Genomic DNA, 21,489 nt, shown 5'->3' on the forward strand with positions numbered 1-21,489 from the left:
TCTCACTCTCTGTGAAACGGTGTGCAGTAGGAATGCATGTAAGCTATCAAAACTTCAGTGTCAATCCATGATTCATCATCGTCACCCCATGTTGTGTTGCATTTCGCTGTTGTCATTATAAACCTCTAAATGCTCTGAGGTGGTTTATTAAAATACTACTAAAGGGCTGACAGTGTGTGTTGTGTATTGTGTTTTCTCTCCTCAGCGCTGCGCGGCTTGGTCTGTTGTCAGAGCAGCAGAGACTTCTGCAACAGCATCAGCTACAACAGCTACAACAGCTACAACAGCTACTATCCTCACAGCCCTCAGCGGTACGACACACACACACACACACACACACACACACACCGACACACAGGCAGCTTCTGTCCTCACAGCCATCAACAGTATCGCACATCGCACACAGTCAAACACAAACACGCAGAGCTACTATTTACCTTTGGACAACAGCCTAAATCATCAAGCTGTTAAAAAAAAAAAAGCTTAACTTTTCTCCCTCTTTCTCTTCCTTCATCCCCCTCTTCCTTCTCTTCCTCCCATCATTCCATCTTTCCCTCCCCCCTCCCACCTTGTCTCTTCCTTTTTCCCTCCCTCTTCCTTCCCTGTCTCCCTTCCTTTTTCCCCTCTCTCCTCTCTACCTTCTCCCTCCCTTTTTTTTCCTGTTCCCTTTTCCTCTCTCCCTACCTCTTCCCTTCCCTCTTCCTCTTCCTCCTGTACCCTCCCTCCCTCCCCTCCTCCTCTCTCTCTCTCTTCTCTCTCTCTCCAGGAGCAGCAGCAGGTGTTGCTCTACCAAGTGATGCAGCTGCAGCAGGACCTCCAGCAGCTGCAGTCCCTCTCCTCCTCCGCCCAGATCCCCTCCATGCCTCTCTCCTCCGCTCAGCTGCCCATCAACAACCTGCTGCCCGGCGCCCACGGCCAGAACCAGGGCCAAGGCGCCATCACCGCCAACCCCTTCCTGGCAATGCAGCACACACACCCCCACCCCGACACACACGCCTCGGGGGCTCAGAAACCGCGGCTGGCCGAGAAGGCCATGGGCGTCACGGGACAGGAGAAGACATGACAGCAGATGCTTTTTTCTCTAAACTAATATGCCACGTTTTTGGGAGACCGGCCCGTTGGTCAACTCACCTGTTAAGTGATGAGAACATGGACACCAAAATCAGCCATGTGTCCCCGTTAGGCCGTTCACTCCGGTGATCCATGCTAACACTATGGTGAGTGGTGGAGTGATAGGAAACTGGCATTATCTGAAATAAGATGACGTTGTTAGTGGTTTTTATTATATGACCTCTAGGTTCAGAAATTTAAAAAATAAAATATTATCTCAATACTGCTGATTTTTTTTTTTTTTGTTGCCAGATTAATTTTTGGAACTATTTCAGGTAAACGATATATTAATCCGCTGCGCAGTGATTCTTAGCTGCACACATCACCCACCATGTTCACTTACTATGGAAACAGGGAAAGAAGTCCCTGCTAGTTCAAACAGTACCAATTATTTTTATACTGTATTGTGTAAATTTTACCGACCTCCTACACAAAATTGCCAGATTTAACTCATTTCTCATTTAAGATTACTTACTGTTTAGCTTTGTAGCTGCTACACGTTCTCATTTTCTCACTTTTGAGATGATGCTAGTCGCCTACCATCACTCAACATAGTGCATGCTAAAGAGTTAGCATGGAGCACCAGAGCAAATGATCTACTGGAACACATGGTTGATTATAGTGTCTCTTTTCTCATCTCTTAACGGGTTAGTTGACTAACGGGCCAATCTCCCCAAAACTTCTAAAAGTATTCCTTTAATGTCTCTTACTTTTTTCTTTTCTCTTTTTTTTTCTCTCATCATTCAACGTCTTGCTCCCCTGTCTCCTTTTCGCTCCCTTCTCTCATGTTGCTTTCTCATGTTCTCGCTCCCATTCCTGTCTCTCTCTTCCTTTCTCTTCACCTGTCTCTCATTGCTTCCCCACACTCATATCGCTCTCTGTCTGGTCTCTCTGCTACTTCACTCTCTCAGGGGCCTCAGCTAACCAGAGTCGTGCACTCCGCACACAAGCTAGCACACACAGAACTACAACCGTTAATAGAGAATAAATAAATAAATAAAAACTACAATCCCGACCACAGGACTCAACAGTAGCGGATGTATGTTTGACATCTGTCTCACTGCGGTCTCAAGGGGAATAATAGGCAAGAGGCTTGTGAAAATATCCCTGCGTGCTATTACTGTTACCTCTCCCTGCATCTCTTTCACCCTGTTTGTGTAGATCCATTACTGTCAGTGAGCCAAGCCTCGTATGGTCACCGCAGAAGCCTTGCTTTGACTGTCTCTTCTCTGGGCCAGATACAGGGGGCTCAGTCAGTGAAGTGAAATGTAAAAAAAAAAAAAAATTGAATTGCAAATTGAATGTTCAGAGGGATGCTTTGTTCCACACGGCACAGAATCACGTAGAGACATTATGCAGAAACGGAGCCGTTGGTTGTCACCCTACGGCTCTGTGCGGAAGGCGTTGCATTGCATCTTCCTGATTGAGCCCCCTGCTGCACCTACCTCTCATGCAGGACCAGCCTATCAGGACCTAAGGGCCGGCAGCGGCGGCCAATAAAAATCCACAACAGTCAGGACTGGCCAATCAGGGTCCAAACCCAAGTGCCTGAGGCCAAGCGGGGAAGGCGGGATTTTCTTTCCTTTTTACCTGTGTCCCTGTCAGTCAGCCCTTTCTCACAACGCTACTGGTAATTAAGCTGCGTTGCTAAGGCAACAGATCACAGAACACTTAGACGCGTCAGACTAGACGTGCCGTTCCTTTAATAAAACCAGGAAATATTATTCTGCTGCATTCTCTAATATCAAAGCCAACTTTGTATTGTGCTCTTTATTTATTTGGAGTTTTGTTTGTGTAATGGGCATGAGATGATATATTTTAAAAGCCCGCTGGTGTTGCAATTTAACATCGTTTTATACTACTACTGTATAAAGTTTTGTTTGTTTTTGTTTTGTTTTGTTTTTTCTTCCCATACAGTCGAATCTTGCTGTAAACCCTTTTGATGACTTAAAATTTATGTCATGTATTTGAAAGCTAGAAACTACTTGAGAGCTGGTTGATGGGGTGGTGTGGCTGTAAATAGCTGTTTGTTTGTAGGAGGGAGTGGGGTGTGGGGGGGTAGGGTGTTCAGTGGCACAGTTTTTACCTCTTTAAGTGTATATAGATCTTTCTCATTGGCCGTTGGTGTACATAAGTGATTGTGATTGGCCGTGCTGGTGTGAAGGATAGCCAATGAAGCCTCAGTTTGTGCGTGTGAATCTTAGGACCAGACAAATAGGTTGACCGTGACTGGACACATAAAGTATTAATTTATTTTTATATGTGCAGGGACATTGTGTTTCTTTTTTAAGTTTTGCACCATTTTCTTGATGAGAAGTCATTTTATACTCTGGGCACCGTGTTTTCATCTGTGCACACATTTGCTTGGATCAATTTTGTACAAGTGGAAAATAAAATGATGGGGGGGTGGGGAATTCTGACATTGTATTTCAAAACACCAAAATAAAGAAACGCTCTGGATAAAGTAACAGGATTGTGCTTTTCACCGCAGGTGGTCTTTGTGTAAATCAGTGGTTTAAAAACATACACATTTGACAGAGATTTTGTACCATCACTTTTAAAGGACAGATATAAAGATTAAAATAATGGATTTGCGTTCCCTTACTTTTCCATCCAAAAGAAATGTATTTGCACAATATGGAGCCATTTACACCTGAATTAGAAGTATAACACAAAAACACAGCAAGAAGTATAACAATAACAGCAAGAAGGGTAACACAATAACACAATAGAAATAGTTTACCAACCCTGTTAAAATTTGTCATCACAAGATAATACAAACATCCAGTTATTTTTTCAGTAATGCAGATTCAATTTGTCTAAAAGCCACACAACATCAGTGACAAAGTCGGTGTCTGCTTTTGGATTTTATAGCAGTGACATTCATCTAAAACACATTTGTTGCTCAACAGATTACATTTTACACATACATGCTGTGTATACATATTGTATATATAGCACAGGCTATATACATTTAACTGTGATAGAAGCTACTTCTGATCACATGTTGGTTTTGTGAAGTGACTGCAAGATAAAATTTGGGTAAATGGAATATTTTAGAATGTATGACAAATTGCCTGCTAAGTGGCTTTTGCCTGTTACAAATCACTCTTAAATGTCATTCTAAGTTAAAAATAGACAAAATATTGGTGTTACTAGTGCTTTGTTTCAATTAGATTATTTGTTCACCTTGCAAAATGTATACCACCATCCTAGTTGCTTAATATCTAATGTGGCAACGTGGAACTAAAGCTGCTCCTTTTTATAACATGAAGAGTTCTGCTTGACAATAGTTTGCTTGAGAGAAAAAATGTTTGGTGCTGTGGTGGAAAGAGCTGAGGATTCAGTCTGTGATTAGCTACTGACAAGATGTAGGAACGACTTACCTGCTTGATATTAATTGATAAGAATTATATTAAAAAAATGTGATGGCATTAACATCTGAGGAGTAGCAACCATAGATGGAAGATAGGATTTATCTCACAGATTAGGGGAGTCAATTGAATTGAATCAATCAATCAATGAACTAAGAAGTGCCAATGTAAACTCAAATTTTAAAAAATCTAACTGTGTGCCACAAGGTCCCTGCCCCAACAAACACACACACACACACACACTCTGAAGATGATGACTTCCAGCTGCCAAGCAACATTGTGTGTGTGTGTGTGTGTGTGTGTGTGTGTGTAGAGGTGGGGGCACCATTCTGCTACATCTGCTTCGGCCCTGGTAATTAAAAGCTCACTTTCCTCCTGCATCCCCCTCCCCAAAATCCCCCCCCCCCCCCCCCCCCCCCCCCCCCCCACCCAAAGGAGTTTTCAATCCCCCTCCCCACATTCACTCACACACACACACACACACCCTATCTAACCTGCATTCAACATCACAACCCCCCTTTTCTCTCTTTCTCTCTCTACCCCAGCACTTGCTCAACCCCACCAAATATCCCTCTCACCGTGACCCCCCCCAACCCACTATCAGCCCTGTCAATCAAACCCAGGCTGTTTAAACAGCCCCCCCACCCCCTCCAGGACCTTCTCTTTTATAAGCCCTCACCATCAGCACTCCCTCCCCTTAATACCAGCCCCCTGCCCTGCCACACACACACACACACACACACACAGGGCAGAACTGCTGTGTCCATCATCGATCACCTCCCGGAAAGTACCCCCCCCCCCCCCCCCCCTTCATTTTCCCCAGGGTGGGGTGGGGGGGTTACCAGCTGATGGAGGACCCCTGTGTGCTGCCCGACCAGGTGCCTGATCACAAAGTCAAAACATTACTAAGCCCCGGTGTTAGGAGACAGGAGACATACTCTCTCTCTCTCTCTCTCTCTCTCTCTCTCTCTCTCTCTCTCTCTCTCGCTCTCTCTCGCTCTCTCCCCCACACACACACACACACACACACACACACATAAAGCAGATAGCAGGCCAACAGAAGGGTTAAGCCCTGGATGATTAGACAAATGTAGGGCAGATAGCTGTGGCTTCAGAGGCGAGCTGAGCTGCTGTCACTGAGGAATGCTCTGCAGCAGCATGGATACCTGCCTCGCACTTAGCTGGGACACAGTTTTAGTGTTTGTTTTTTTGTTTTTAATAAAGAGTTTTATTTCTTTACCACTTTTCATGGTGTTCAGACACTTTGCATTAGGCAACAGAGCTTGAAAATCAAAACTACTGAAATGATGAAGGTTTGCAGGAGAGAAAACTAAATATCTAGAGTGAATACAGAGGAAAACTAGAGTAAAACTTGTTTTTGATTAAGCAATTTTACAGTAAACACACAGTTATTTAGATATTAGGATACAATAAATATATATTTTTTTTTTTTGCCCAAGACACAATGATCTGACTTGTAATAATATTGTTTCAGTTGAGTAGATCTAGTAGGAAAGAACAGAGAATTTAAAAGAGAGAATTTTTTTTTTTCCAAAATAAATTGCTGGATTATAATAAATTCACCTTATTTGGATTGCACAATGGAGAGCTAAGTGAATTGGGATCACAGATAAGGCAAAATCTATTATAAGGAAATAGTTTTAATGTTGACTAAATACAACCAAGGATTTAAATTGTCCAAGGTTTTTTTTTTTGCACACATCACTTCTACTCATTTGTACTGGAAATTTCCTGTTTTCCTTCTTCCAACCTTTACTTCCTGCTTTTTTTCTGTTGTTTCTTCCCATTCCTGGAAACAGATCAGGAGTAATACTTTGTCTCAATACACTGTGAAAATATAACTTAACATTATTGTCATCGTCATTACTATTTGACACAACATAGTGCAGAAAAAACAGGAAAGACGGGAGAAAAGTCTTCTGACAACACAGAATCAAATCCACACCTCTACAGGTTCCCAGTATAACCAATCCGCCCAACCACAGGGCCAGGATGCTTCCAGCATCATTAATTTAGCCGTGTATACTTGACATTGATTTTCATTCCGTCTCATATTTCTTTGTTGCCATAATCTTTTACATCCTGGATAAAATCAATACTTTATGGAGCTCAGACGTCACACTCCGGCGTAGCAGAAACGAAAGCACAACCATAAAACAAGTTAACCAAGTGCCATGAGTAAGTCTTACACAGGTTCAACATATGTTTAGTAATTCAGCTAAATGATTTAATTAGACCTCAGCCTCAGAGAGGGAGAGAGAAGAGCAATAAACCTGAGAGAGGCTACAGTGTAATAAACCATTAGCAGGAGGAGGCGGCCACTGGTGTGTACAGTGATGCAGTGTAAATCATCACAGAATGGCTGCCGTTAGGAGGCTTAAGCCCTGGCCAGGAACCTGCCGTCAGCTGCCAGGGGCCCGGATCCGGTGCCGAGTGGAACCAGATCCGGCGTACAGAGGTGTTTAGGGCCCGGGACAGGAGGGGGGGGGGGGGGGTGGGGGGGTGGGAGGAGGAGGAGGAAAGGGTACGAGGAGAGTGTTGGGGGAACAGCTGAGGAGATTCCCAGGGTATGTAGCCCTGACTCTGTCTCTCTCTCTCTCGCTCTGTGTCTGTGTGTGTGTGTGTGTGTGTGTGTGTGTGTGTGTGTGTGTGTGTGTGGTGTGTGTGTGTGTCCGTGCCCGTGCGCCTGCCTGCCCCCCACAGGTCTCTCTCCTGTAGGATAATGGTGGCGAGGAGAAGCAGCAGGATTCAGCCTCATCCCTCTTCATTCTCAGACAGCCTGTATTCTTCTGCTAAGTGACACTCCTCTGTCACACACCACACACACACACACACACACCCCTCCGTCCTTCCCAGGCCTCTCTCTCTCTCTCTCTCTCTCTCTCTCTCCCTCTCTCTCTTTCTCTCTCTCTGTCTCTCTCTCTCTCCCCCTCCCAGCTGAATGACACCTATAGCTTCTTGATGCCTTGATACACACACAGTGACGGAGAGGTAAATAAAAAGCTGCATGAGTAAACTATGAGGAATGTAAACAATGTAAACAATCCCCAATTTAGTAGTACAGCAGTATTCATTTTTATTTTATTTTGAAATGACCTCATTTTCATTTTGCTTATATGAGTCTTGCATTACTATCATGAATCCTTTGAATTTAGATTATAAAAGGAAAAGGTGGGAAAAACCTCTGCATACACAGGAAAATAGAGAGATGTTGCTATTTACAATAGAGATGAGTATTAGCAGCAGAGACAAAATGAATCTAGATAACATAGTCAATCAATTAACCTTTTAATCTTTATATATATATATATATATATATATATATATATATATATATAAAGTTTTGTATAATGCACTAAGAGTAGGACAAAAAACAGGTAGAAAGCTGGCAGGCTATAATGAAAAAACATATGATGTAGCCTAAATATACATGGCACATTTCATACAAATTAATGCAATTAATTTACTAAAAGTCAAGAAAGGAAGCAATAGGCAATGAGGAACAAACAGATGATATTGGTGAAATTCATATATTATCTTTTGAAATGAATACTCAGTACGCTATAAAAAAAAACAAAAAAACAACAACTTTTAAAACACTAAAAACCTCTTGCATGAGTTTTCCCTCTCTGCTCTCACTGACCACACAGTCCCCAACCTTAACATGCCTACCTTTTACAATGCAAACCCTGTGTGTGTGTGTGTGTGTGTGTGTGTGTGTGTGTGTGTGTGTGTGTGTGTGTGGGTGTGTGTGGGTGTGTGTGGGTGGGTGGGTGGGAGTCCACACACTAATGCAAAGCCCTTATATGAGACCAGCCAAAAACACAATGGTGATATTGAATCCTTCTCTCTCTCTCTCTCTCTCTCTCTCTCTCTCTCTCCCTGTCTTTTCAAACACACACACACACTCTCTCTCTCTGTCACACTCTACAAGCCTTGTTATTGTTATAGGCTGCAACTTGTAGAACAATGTATATCATTTTTAGTTATTTCTTTAATTATGTTAATTATGTTTTTCTATCTATCTATCTATCTATCTATCTATCTATCTATCTATCTATCTGTTTGTTTGTTTTTACTGATACACAGGATATAAACTGGTATCCAAGTAAATAAATAAGAAAGCAATTATTTATTTACCAGGATACCTGTTTATATCCATATTTATTTATTTACATTTATTTTTATTTATTTTCACTGTTTTTCTCCTGTGGGCTTCACGTGATGCCAGGAACAGAGATTTCAAATGAAGATCCCAAAAACGTAAAATAAAAAAATATTGACATAGGCTTCGTCTACTGTTTGTGTATCTTTCTTTGGCCTATATTTTAAGACAAATTCGGAACATTTCTTTTGAAAATTGTGACAGGCTTCTACCGCGGTGTACGATAACTAATAGGTTATCAAACCTGAACAACTGGATAATCAATGAAATAGGTTAAACATGTAATTTGGAGACTATATGAAGTCACGTGGGCATGTAGACCTGTCTAGGTCATGTATAGAAAAATATTGAGACTTCACGGTTTCAATACAAAATGTTTTGTCCGTCGCCCTGACACTCAGCAGCGTCTCTCCCGGGCTCAGCGGCTCCCGGTCCGCCTGCCTGCCGGGCGGAGTGAGGCGCTCTGCGGGGAGCGAGCCTCGCCTGCCCCGCCGCCTCCGGGTCCCACTACCGGCGAGAGGAAAGACCCTCCGAAACCCGCAGCCAGGCGGGTAGGATATCACATCACTTCACTTCACTGTGCGCTAATGAGCAGATTAATTCAGCGGCAGAGCAATGGACGTTTTACTACCCGATCTCCTGTAGCCGTCGCTGCTGCTATTCCCCTCTGATGGGGGAAATGCAGCTCTGCCTTATGGTGCCTTTCTGTGATCAACTACACGGCAGTCCTGCATGGCGCTGCTGCATCCAGCCACGCTTTATTTTTAAGCATTTTATCAAAAGCTACACGTTAGAATTATATTTACTTGGGGTACAGATTAAGAGGTGAAGCAAAATCCAGAATCATTTCAAATTGTAGAATCCAGAATAATTTTCACCCAGTACAGTGAGACTTTGGTGACCTCATCTTACTTTATGGTATCTTTTATCTCCTATAGTATTCCTATAATATTCCTATAATATTCCTAGGTACTTAAAGTTAGTTTCTAGTGATCTCATTGTACCTTATGGTATTTTCTTATCTCCTATAGTATCCCTATAATAATCCTATAATATTCCTATAGGGGCTTGTAGTGAGTCTCTAATGACCTTATCGTGCTTCATGGTATTTTTTTTTTAAATGTCTTATACTATCACTATATCACTATAATATTCCTACAGGATATCATATACAGTTTATGGTTTTTGCTGTGATATTTGTACAGACTAGTGTCTCTGTAAAATGTATAGTAGCCTATCAGTGGTTTAGGCTTCATCTGGGCTGTTTTGTTTTGAACTATCGACCAGAGCAGCCCACTGCAGGGAAGCCACATGACCAGCACAGAATTATACGAAATTAAGTTATGTATAAATTCAGTTAGGCTAATATAGAAAACCTAATTTTTTTGTTGCAATTAGCCTATTTCTTATTGGCATGGCTCTAAGTCAGAATAGGCTAATAGATCATCTGGAAACATGCTTGTTTAACCTGGGTGTGTAGTAGACCAACTGATAAAAAAAAAAAAAAAAAAAATCCTGAATATATGGCTTTCAACTGTAAACAAACTGATCTTACAGTGGAGATTTGTTTAGGTATCCATATTAATCTATTAGGAGAAAGGAAACAGAATAAGACCAGGAATTAATGAATGGATACAGGAAATACATAATGCACTCAACACACACACACACACACACACACGCACACACACACACACACAGGCACACACACAGTCACATATTGCATTTTTGCTCAAATTGCTTACATCCTAGCTACCTGGAAAGAAAAAAAAAACAAGACAATAACCTTACTGTATTTTCCATGTAAAGGGCTTGTATTTACAGTTACAGTGAATGGGCTTTGCTGAAGAATGAAACACCATTACAGAGACAGGTGGCGGTGGCAGAGATGAATGTAATCTTGTGCGGTGATGATGAATGTGACGGGATATAGATCTGAGATGAGATCTGGTCTGATCATCAGGTAAAAATAGATCAGTCAGCAGCAGATCATTACTGGACTCATGATAATTAATTGAAGAATGGTTGGCTATCAGAGGTCTATATTATTAAATAATTCCCCTTAGTGATGTCAGGGTGAGAGATTTAACGTGTGTGTGTGTGTGTGTGTGTACAGTCCATGTATGATAATTACTTTAAAAATGATAACGTACCGGAGAGCCTATCAGGGGTTCAGATTATTAACTATTTCCCATTAGTAAGTGATGTCAGGTTGACAGAGTTGAATTTAGTATCAGTTTTACTCACAGAGGAGAGTGTGTTTAGTGTTGCAGTCAAAAGCTTCCCCACCCATAACAAAAGGTTTGGTTCGATCTCATTGCTCAACAAACTGGAACCACAAGAAGCCAAAGCCTCTGAATTCATCCTTCTTCTCCATCTATATGTTTGTTTGTGTGTCTTTTTGTACATTGAGTTAACCAAGAACCAGTTATTACCTACAGAAAAAGGAGGGAGGGTTACACATAATACACACACACACACACACACACGCACACACACACCTGGGAGCTGCCCAGTAGTCTTGTACTGTTGGCCACTGAGCAGCTTCACCTGCTGGGAGAGAGTGGCTCATTCAGCTCTCCTGGCCAGATTTACTATTACATCCCTCTAATATTCCTATAGAGTCTTCCAGTGAATTTCTAGTGGCCATACTGGAATTTAAACATCAGACTTGGAGAGTTGACACCAGCAGCTGTCCGGCCACTTCTCTAACCGCTAGTCCAGCTGCAATAAATTAGTGAATAGACGTGTAAATGCATGTAATAGAGTCATAGATCCATAGAGGGACTATGTGAGGTGAAAAAGTGGGACTTCTGCAATAGTTGTAACTGTATAGAAGTGGTGTGGACCGAGGATATAGAATGGTACAGGCCGATGTCAGCGTGCGTGTCTGAGCCCTCCCCCTCCCTGCTCCTCCACCTATCAGCAGGCCTCATTTATTATGCAGACTGGAGACCCTGGGGCGGGAGGGGTGGGGGTGGGGGGGGGGGGATATACATGTGGTCCAGTGATCCCAGCACACACACACACACACACACACACACACATACACACACACGCACGTACAGCTGATTCTGTTTCTCTGCTCACAAACACACACTCAGGGAGTAAAGGGGCCGAGAGAGGAATGCAGGCTGAAGAGAGAGAGAGAGAGAAAGAGAGAGAGAGAGAGAGAGAGGGAGACAGAGAGAGAGAGAGAGGGAGAGAGGGAGGGAGAGAAAGAAAGAGAGAGAGAAAGAGTACTTGTTGCCTCAACTTTGATGAATGTTTGAAATATTAGTCCAATAAAACAGGGCTGTGAAGTTTTTAAGGGTTCAGTGCAGGTTAGTGTGTGTGTGTGTGCATGTGTGTGTGTGTGTGTGAAGGGTTGTCCATGCACACATACAGTATATATGTACATGTGTGTCTGCGATCACACATGTAGACCTTGAGAAGCTCAGACACACCAACCGCCTGGTGCGCTGTAGTAACTTGTTATCTTCCTCTGTTTTTTCCCACAGACAGAAAACACAAAAGGCCTCGATTGGAGAACTTTAATTGCATCTTGCCCTCGGCGCTCTGAAAAACATCGGCTGCCTCAGGTAGGCTACGCAGATAACATTTAACTAGTTTTCTTGTCAAAAGGATCACACTTATTTTTAAACCAGCTGTGGCATCTGGGTCTCCAAGAGGATTTGAATTAAGAAAAAAACAAAACAAAACAACAGAACATTGATTGTAAGGTTCATTTAACTGGATAAAAAAACATTTTCACTGCTGCAGACCTGGCAGAACTAATCAGTATAGTGAGTCGGATCTAGGCAGGCAGATTGAGGAGTAGAAAATGTGATTTTTCTCACAGTAAGTTTGCACTTTAATGCTACCAGAGTATCATGATACTAACCCCTTAAATCCTAGGGTATTCTAGTATTACAAGTAAAATAAAAAACGTCTCCTATATGGTACAGCAGCTTGTGTTGATAGCAATGCACCCCAATGTCCCAATTTTAAAGAACACAATGACCAGATAAACTAGTAAAAAACCTGATTAGATTACCACTTAAAAGCCATAGTCTCTTCTTGCATCGAGCACTGCACCAAACATTGAATTCTAATCAACAAGTAGGGTTTTTTATTCTTTAGTGGCGTCGTAATACTGTCATACTATTGTACTGTGATACCATGGACTAGTTGTGGTTTTGTGGCAACCCTACCACTATGTAACTGAACACACACATATCTTTTCATCGCTAGCTGGACACGAGAAACCCATCAGATCTGAGTTACATAGGGATAGGGCTAAATAATCTACCCTGACATATTATACACAATGGCATAGCAGTGTTAGATAAATAGATAACTGAAAATGCTGAAAGTGTGCTCCACAAAACTGGAAACCCAGAGAAGACTATGTGATATGAAGAGGAACTTAAAAGAGGAGTATTCTCCATTAGTTTCCGTCATACCAAGCTGTTGACAGGCATTAGTGGCACAATTATAAAAGCTGCGGTCTAATCTTTTAAAAGTCCCAGGGTAATGTTGGAAACGGAGGGAGCGAGGAGGAGAAAGGGGGATGGAGGAAGGATAAGGGGAGAAAGGGAGGAGGGGGGAGGAGAAAGGGAGGAGAGAAACTCAATCTAAAGCACCAGGTGCACCTTTTGTCAACATAATCTCCCAACCCTTGAGACCGCGCGCACACTGGCCAACATATACAGCCTTTTAGACGTACAAATGCTGTTTCGACCGGGGATTTGAGTCCCGGGTTAGCGCTGGTCGTATGTAAAAGGGACTCTCAGGTCAGGCCCATTGACACCGCGCTGCTGGAACAGGTTTTGGTCCATTGTGCTATAACCACCCTTATGGTAATAATCAATAGAACAAAACATTTACCCTTGAATTTTGGGGACCATAGTGGTTTATCAGCGGTGCATGAAGGTGTTTAGTGTGTCTTTTGGTGTTGATGTGTTGTGGAGAGTTAACATGGTGCAAAAAAAAAAACTTTAAATCATGACATCACCTGCGTTCCTGTTCTAGTTTTATCGTGGTGTGTATGTGTGTGTGTGTGTGTGAGAGAGAGAGAGAGTCTAGTTGTCTTGAGAGCAAATTCTGTCCCTCACACAAAAAACCCACATGTGAATTCAAAGCACATGTGCATTTTGGACACATGTTGGTTTTCATATGTGAACAACACATTTTTTCACTTTGTTTCCTGACATCACATGTGACAGTTTTTACTTCAGATGTGAAAATAACAATTCGCAGATGAAATTTTTTCCACATGTGAACGTTTTCACTTGCCATTATAGGCCTATATGACAATATTTCACATGTGAAAACATAATTTCACATGCAAAGCGGCAAATCACTGATAAAAATTGTCATTTTCACACGGAAAATGGAAAATTTCACATTTACATACGAAAACCAGCATGTGTCCGAAGATCACATGTGCTTTGAATTCACGTGGGTTTTCACATTTTTTAATTGCAGATTGAAGAGGGGATGAATAGGAAACTCATAAACAGACTATAAAGATACACAGAACAGGAATAGCCAGACATACAAAAGTAGAGGATGTGTAGTCGGAGGGAAAATGACTATTGATGTCTGTCAAGCTGTCCGCCACATTGTAGAGGGATTTGATCAGGAACACAGAAAAACAGGACGACAGAGGGAAAACACAGGACCTTCTCCAAAAAAACAGGAGTTGCTTATTCAAAAGCTTGAAATGGTGAAAAACTGTGAAAAACTGCATCTTGGATTGTGCAAAAACACAGCCTTGAATAACATTACAGCCAATGTTAATCAATGGCTCTTACCATAGTGGATTTAAGCAGACTGGGCGCCCCTTGTCCACAATCCCTCACCCGACATCCTTTAAGCTCGACCCCTAAACTCCTGTAAAGCCTCAAGTGGGGACGAAGCCAAGGACAGAGCTGGCTTCTCATTGTGATTTAATCTCTCTCTCTCTCTCTCTCTCTCTCTCTCTCTCTCTCTCTCTCTCGCTAGAACAAACATCAAATATGGCCTTCTTATCAGGCCAGACCTGCTCTATCTATCACCAATCAATATCTCCTTTTCTGTGTGTGTGTGTGTGTGTGTGTGTGTGTGTGTGTGTGTGTGTGTGTGTGTGTGTGTGTTTGTGTGCACGTGTGTGTGTGTGTGTGTGTGTGTGTGTGTGAAACAGGTCTCAGGGGCTGCACTAACTAAGGTCAAAGATCAGGTATAACCCTCCAGCGTGGAATGACAGATGTGGCCCGAGGAAAACAAGATAAAAGAAACGAGAGAAAAAAGGAAGAAAGGGAGAGGTTTAGGCCAGTTGCATGTGTCCTAAACAACAGATCAGAAAAAAAAACAGGAACCGTTGTTATTATTGCTTCTATTTCTTTTTTTTTTTTTTTTTGCAGCAGGTATAACTTTGCCTCAGGCGCAGATACAGGATCAACTTACCTGACTAAATCTCAGCCTTGAACAATGGACTGAGAAGGCCAAACTGACATCACACCAGCGTCTATAGGGATGGCAACATCTAAATCCTACAAAGCTGCAGCATCACCATTATGTTACGGTTCCCTCCGACAGCTCCAACTACCTGTTTAGAAACGCCACAAGCTAAACGAGCAACGACAGTGAACGCAACTCTTCATTAAAGTCAGCAATACTTCCTTCAATCACAGGGAATGGGAATGAATTTCAAAGGCGTCGGCTTCTTGCGCTTCCCGTTTGCGGTGAGGAACGAGAAGCGAACCGTTTGGCGCGTTATGGATGTGGAAGCCTTTGACCACAACATTCAACACACACACACACACACACGCACACACACACAGAGGGGCAAATCGCAAGGCCGCGCACACGCTTCAAACCATTTTCTCCCCAGCTTAGACATGAAATTCAGTGTATAATGTATAAAATGTATATGCATGGAGGCTCCTCGAGTGATATGACACTTTGTCCGCGCCTCTATTCACCATGAAACGGCTCCATAAAGCTGGAAAAATGCTGCCAGGGCTGCAGCAGCCTGCAATGGCCGTTAGAGATAGATGGAGAGAGGGAGAGGGAGAGAGAGAGAGAGAGAGAGAGAGAGAGAGAGAGAGAGAGAGAGAGAGAGAGAGAGAGAGAGAGAGTGCGGGGGGCAATCCTTTGTTCTGTCAAGGACTTAACACAATCAGAGTGTACAGTGTGTCAGGAGCGCACAGGCATATATCAACTTCAATCTCTTTTTAATGAAAAATCCTGCCCTCTCTAATATGTGCAAATTAACCTCCTCTCCTCCCTCCCTCCCTCCTCCCCTCCTACCGCTTCCCCTCCTCTCTCTCCCCCTTGTAGAGGCCCCTCTACTCACACTCCCTCTCTCTCTCTCTCTCCCTCTCTCTCTCTCTCTCCCCACCCTCTTTCCTTTCCCCTTATTCTCCCTTCTCCACTGTTCTCTCTCTCTCTCTCTCTCTGTCCCACCCTTCGCCGAGCTATCTCCCTTTTTCTTCACACGCTTCACTTTCACTTGTGCCCCCTTCGCCGATTTCCCTTCCCTCTTTTCTTCAGAGGCGGGGGGCGAGAGGATGGCGAGAGAGAGAAAGAGAGAGAGAGAGAACTGCTTGCCTTTACCTTGTTGCTTCTCTGGTTCAAATCCCACCCCCCTGTTTGTAAAAGAAATCAGAAAAACAAAACAGAAAAAGAAAAACCATCCTAAAGTCGACGTCCAGCAACCCTTCCTCCTCCTCTTCAATTTTCATTCCTATCTCTCTCTCTCTCTCTCTCTCTCTCTCTCCCCTCTCACACCATATCATGCTATTACCCTGATTATGGTGATGAGTTGGTCAGATCCTCGCCTTCTCATTCTGCCCATGCTGATTGTAATTTGGAAATTACACCTAATGAGGAATTTTTAAAAACATGGCAGCCGTCCGTGTTGCCGGCTCCACGCCGCTCCCTGCCCTAATGGATTTCCTGGTATGGAATCCATTTTTGCCTCATTCTGCCCTGCAGGGGGTCTGGCTAGCTAGTCCCCCCCCCCCCCCCCCCTCCTCTTCCCTCCCTCCCTCCTTGGCTCTCACCCCCTCCTAACCCCCTCCATACCCCCCCCCCCCCCCCCCTCCCCTCCCCTCCTCCAACCCCCTACTCCACTAATTGGGGGCGACTGGTTTTGGTGAAAAGAAGTCATAATCATTGTTTCTGCTGCTAATTTAAGTGGTTAAGTGTACGGGATCGGCTCGCAGACAGGGAAATGAGTATGATTAAATTTACATTTTTAATCTCAAGAGCTAAAGTACTGATTTCCTTTTCCTTTTTCTCTTAATGTCGGAGGTTTTTGAAAGTTAAACTCCACGTGGGAGTTGGCGTCACAGGCTAATGCACATATCGGTGTTTTCGCAGCGTCCCAGAGCATCGGCAACAAATCGGTCAGCAATAACATTCGGTTGTAAGTCATGTTATCGGCTCTGTTTGGTTTAGTTTCTTAGTTTATTTCATTAAAGTGCCGCAGACTTAAGGACATTACTGCGAGTGAGGCAGAGCTAGCCAAAAACAACTACCTCTCATAGGTCCTCATGCTAGAAATAAAGAGAAATATATGTTCAAAGACTGACAGAATAAAAGCCTCAGAGATGGAAGACATACTTAAGCGAAACATACAGTGAACTTAAGTGTTTTTAGGTAACTTTTTTTATTTTGCAATCTAAATGGAGGAGTGTGGTCCATCAAATGTCTATAGATTGTAGTTTTAACCTGTCCAACCCATCTCACCACTGGTAAACACCTGTATGCTCTGTGTGTGTGTGTGTGTGTGTGTGTGTGTGTATGTGTGTGTGTGTGTGTGTGTGTTAGAGAGGATTTCGCAGAACTGGGGGGAACAAACACACACTCACGCACACTCACTCTTACAAACACACACACTCACACACACACACGCATGCAAATCAAAGCCATCAACAGCTTGTGATGAAGTGAGACGTCGTGGCATAAACAGAGTGTGCCGTTACCATGGAAGCCACTTTCACCTCACAAGCCGAGAGAGACAGGCAGAGAGACAGAAAAACACAAAGAGAGAATGAGACAGGGGGGAATGACAGAAAAACAGTAACAGACAGACGCAGAAAGGCTAGAAAAAAGAAAAAAAAAAGAAAGAGAAGGAGAAAGAGAAAGCCGGTGTATCTAAGCATTCCTTCAGCAACATTTCTTAGCTTTTCAAACCCTTCGGAGCTTTTCAGAGTTTTCCCTTCCCTGGGAAAAAAAACTGTATTTGTACAGTAAGTGTTCAAAAGGAAAGGAAAGTTCATTAAAATGTTCTTTGCACACATACACTGGGGCTGTTTAATAGCTGGGTGAACATTCACAAGGTTATTAAGTACATCAGAACCCTACAGAAACAGACAGACTGGACTGGACTGATTATTTTTTTGTCATGGTTGTTGGAGGTTTTTGTGGTTTTGGATCCACATCTGTCCCTGTTTTGGTTCTACTGCAGGTTACAGCCTGAAAACTGCTCGTACTCGGATACTTTGTTTTATTGAAAGTATTGCAGACAGTAGCCATATGTGTGTATGTGTGTGTGTGTGTTTCTGATTTTATTTTTTTACCACATATTCATCTGTAGAAGTTGCCACACTTACAAGCCCTTTCAGAGGTTGACATCATTATACATGCGCTGTGCAGCAACTGATTGAACCCGCTTTGCTCTGGGCTTTTAATTTATTTGAATAACAAGAATGTTTTTAGATTTATTGGTGCTCTTGTCAGAAACCTGTTTGATAATTCACAGGCAAACGCTCCACTCTCCAGTGTTCACATCACACAAGCATTTTGCTTTATGAGGAGGGTCATAAACAAGATTTAAAAATCATTCAGCTGGAACTGGAGCAAATCATTGCCTGCATTTTCTGCATAGCCCGAACGTCCACTCCACTTTGACCAATTTATAACAATCACATCTGTTACAGGAAATCGAACATGGCGACCTGGTCATGTGACATCAGACGGGGCCGTACGATTGGGCGGCGGCGAGCCAGGGTACTCTAGATATCTTCCTTCATTTGGCAGACACACTAATGACAAATTTCCTTCCTTTATACTTCATAAATGAATCATCTTAGCCAAATGAAAACCTTTATGCATTTTACCCAGCCCATGTTCTCTCTGAGAGACGCAGCATAACGCAGGTTACATAACAGCTGCCCGGGCCAGCATAGAGTTTTAATAAGTAGATTGGTTTGAATAAATCAGCTTGGATGTGCCTTCAACATGTTTCACTAATACTAAGAAGTCAAAGTAAAACAAAAAAACGATCATATCTGCTCTTAAAGAAATGTTTCTCTTTGAGTCCATGCATTTTGGACCGAGGTCAGCAGCTCACCATGTTCACAGGCCGCCTTCATGTGACATTTCCTTGTAATCAGTAATTTTATGTCTCAGGATCTTGCTGTTTTGCCGAAGTGCGTCTCCTCGGCCCCCGAAGCTCAAAGAGCCACCGAGCGAGACGTGCGCCCGGACTCCCCGGCTGCTGCAGAGAGGTCGGGCCGAGCGCCGCCGCTCTAGCCATGCTAGCTCTGAAGGTTTCTCAGGAGGCTGCAGGAGGTAATCAGAGGAAAATATGTCCTCTCCTCCTCCTCTTCTTTTAGACCTCCATTAGACCAGCCTGCCTCTGTCTGGGAAAATTGATTTTCTCTCTCCCCTCCTCCTCCTCCTCTCCTCTCCTCTCCTCTTTCTCCTCTCTTTTGCTTCTCAGGTTCCATTTGGGGGTTGTTCATCCACTCTCGAGAGCGGTTTGGAGAGAGACAGACAGACAGAGAGAGAGAGAGAGAGAGAGAGAGAGAGAGAGAGAGAGAGAGAGAGAGAGAGAGAGAGAAAAGGGAATAGTTAGGCCGCGACAGGTTGTTCACACATATAGTTACCCACCCCCGGCTTGGATCTCATCTCTCTCTTTTCAGGTCTGTCATCTGCAGCCCTTCAGACACACAGAGGCCTGGAGCCGCTTGAGCCACTTTCTTTCTCTCCTCTCTCTCTCCTCTCTCTCTCTCTCTCTTTTCCAAGTCCTCCTCTCCTTCTCATCTGCCTAATCCTTTCCTTCCTCTGTCGTTCTTTCTCCATCTCCTCCTCTTTCTGTTGCCTTTCCACCACCGACACCAGTCTTCACACTTGCACCCCCCCCCACACACACACACACACACACACCAACCTCCCCCTCGGTCCCACTCCCCCTTCTCTCTCCCTCTCTTTCTCGGAGCCAAGTCTTGGATCAATGCACCATTGATTTTCCTATCAATGAACATTAGTATGGATCAGACTGCTGCTTGCACTGCCCTGCCCCGCAAAATACACACATGCACACACACACACACACACGCACAGAGAACGCCTGTTGCCACAGGGACCCCAGATTTCATCACTGCTCAGCTACAAGCACAAAAAGGGATGGGCTGGATGTTGTGGACAAAGGAGAAACAGCAAGGAAGAACAGAAAGACAGCAATAGAAATAAAGGACGGTGGGATTGATAAAAGCGAGGTTGTAGCGAAAGCGCAGGAACCAATCAATGAAAGGAGTGACAGAAAGGGTAGGAAATGAAATCAGACTGAGCCGAGTTAGTGTTTGTGTCTGCGTGGAGGAAACAGTCATCGGTCAACTGTCTGCTCGTCGATTCGCCCAGGAATAATTCGCTCTGATTGGCAACCAGCTCAGGCTGTTGATAATGGCTGCTAATCATCGCAGTGAATGGATGTGCGAGGTTTATACACCTTTGGTCTCTCTCTCTTTACCTCTCTCTCTCTCACACACACACACACACACACACACACTTCCATGCACACACACACATCTCTGTCTCCTCTCTCACCCTATAATGGGCTCTGAGTCAGGTGGAGATTGACACTTTTCTTTCTGCTGTGCTCCTTTTGTGTCCGGCATTGTATTCATTCCACACAAGCCAGTGGCAGCCTGTGGGAGAGCTCATTTCTGCACACATCAGCTACATTTTGCATCACCAAACAATGACTCTGTGCATACACTCAGCATTACCATCTTTAATTAACTCTCTGCGTTCGGCAAAGTGTGGGAGGAGGAGGAGGAGAATAGTAAATATGTTCTACTTCTGCTCCTGTAACCACACTGGACTCCTGCAACAGCTGAAATACATTGACTCTGCATCTCTACTCTAATATTTACATGGACAATGAATGCATAAATGTGTTAAGGATGTTTATAATCGACCGTCTTAATGAATGTCTGTATGAGAGGCCTTGTGTGTCTTTGTACATGTGAAGTTCTGGGTGAATAAAGGTGATTGTGATTCTCAAGAGGAGGCGATGATGATGGTGAAAGAGCAACATTTAGGCTCTTAGTATGTGTGTGTGTGTGTGTGTGTGTGTGTGTGTGGTCAGCGGAGGAGGGGGAGGGAGATAACCGTTTGAATAGAACTATTGCCCAAATACTTTTTGACACATTTTGAATTTGACTTGACTGTAGGCAACAACTCACCTAAACTGAGCACATTGATGTAGTTTCACATCGTTTTTCTTCAGATTCTCATTTTCCTCTCATTTGTTATACATTTGATCACATATTTCATACCGCACATACTTCATATTTTTGGGATTATTCTCATATACATGTTGTTATTTTACTTTTCTTTGCCTCGATTAGTTCTACTGCTACCACTGCTGCTACTTTGAACACCCTGCTGTAATCCATACCTTTCTTACTTGAATTCATAGGCTAAATTTCTACCTATAACATCTTGTATTGTTGAAATTCTCTTTTGCTTATATTTTGTTATATTCTCATTTTTCTTTGCTGTCTCCTGTCACTATTTGCTGCTTCATTGCCCCACTTCCCACCGAAGTTTCATCTTATC

General features: G+C 43.3%; 1 protein-coding gene across 2 annotated transcripts in view; it reads left to right on the forward strand.

The window, feature by feature from the left end:
* The window catches only part of mllt10 (MLLT10 histone lysine methyltransferase DOT1L cofactor), a 47,938-nt gene extending 44,379 nt beyond the window's left edge, over positions 1 to 3,559 (forward strand). For both annotated transcript variants that reach the window (XM_078291437.1, XM_078291438.1), the window contains 2 exons: positions 206 to 311; positions 767 to 3,559. In XM_078291437.1, coding sequence (XP_078147563.1) covers positions 206 to 311; positions 767 to 1,063 — 403 coding nt within the window. In that variant the 3' untranslated portion in view covers positions 1,064 to 3,559. The remainder of the gene's footprint in view (positions 1 to 205; positions 312 to 766) is intronic.
* Positions 3,560 to 21,489: the final 17,930 nt, after the last annotated feature.

The sequence above is a fragment of the Centroberyx gerrardi genome, chromosome 22, assembly GCF_048128805.1.
Source record: "Centroberyx gerrardi isolate f3 chromosome 22, fCenGer3.hap1.cur.20231027, whole genome shotgun sequence".
Classification (NCBI taxonomy): domain Eukaryota; kingdom Metazoa; phylum Chordata; class Actinopteri; order Beryciformes; family Berycidae; genus Centroberyx; species Centroberyx gerrardi.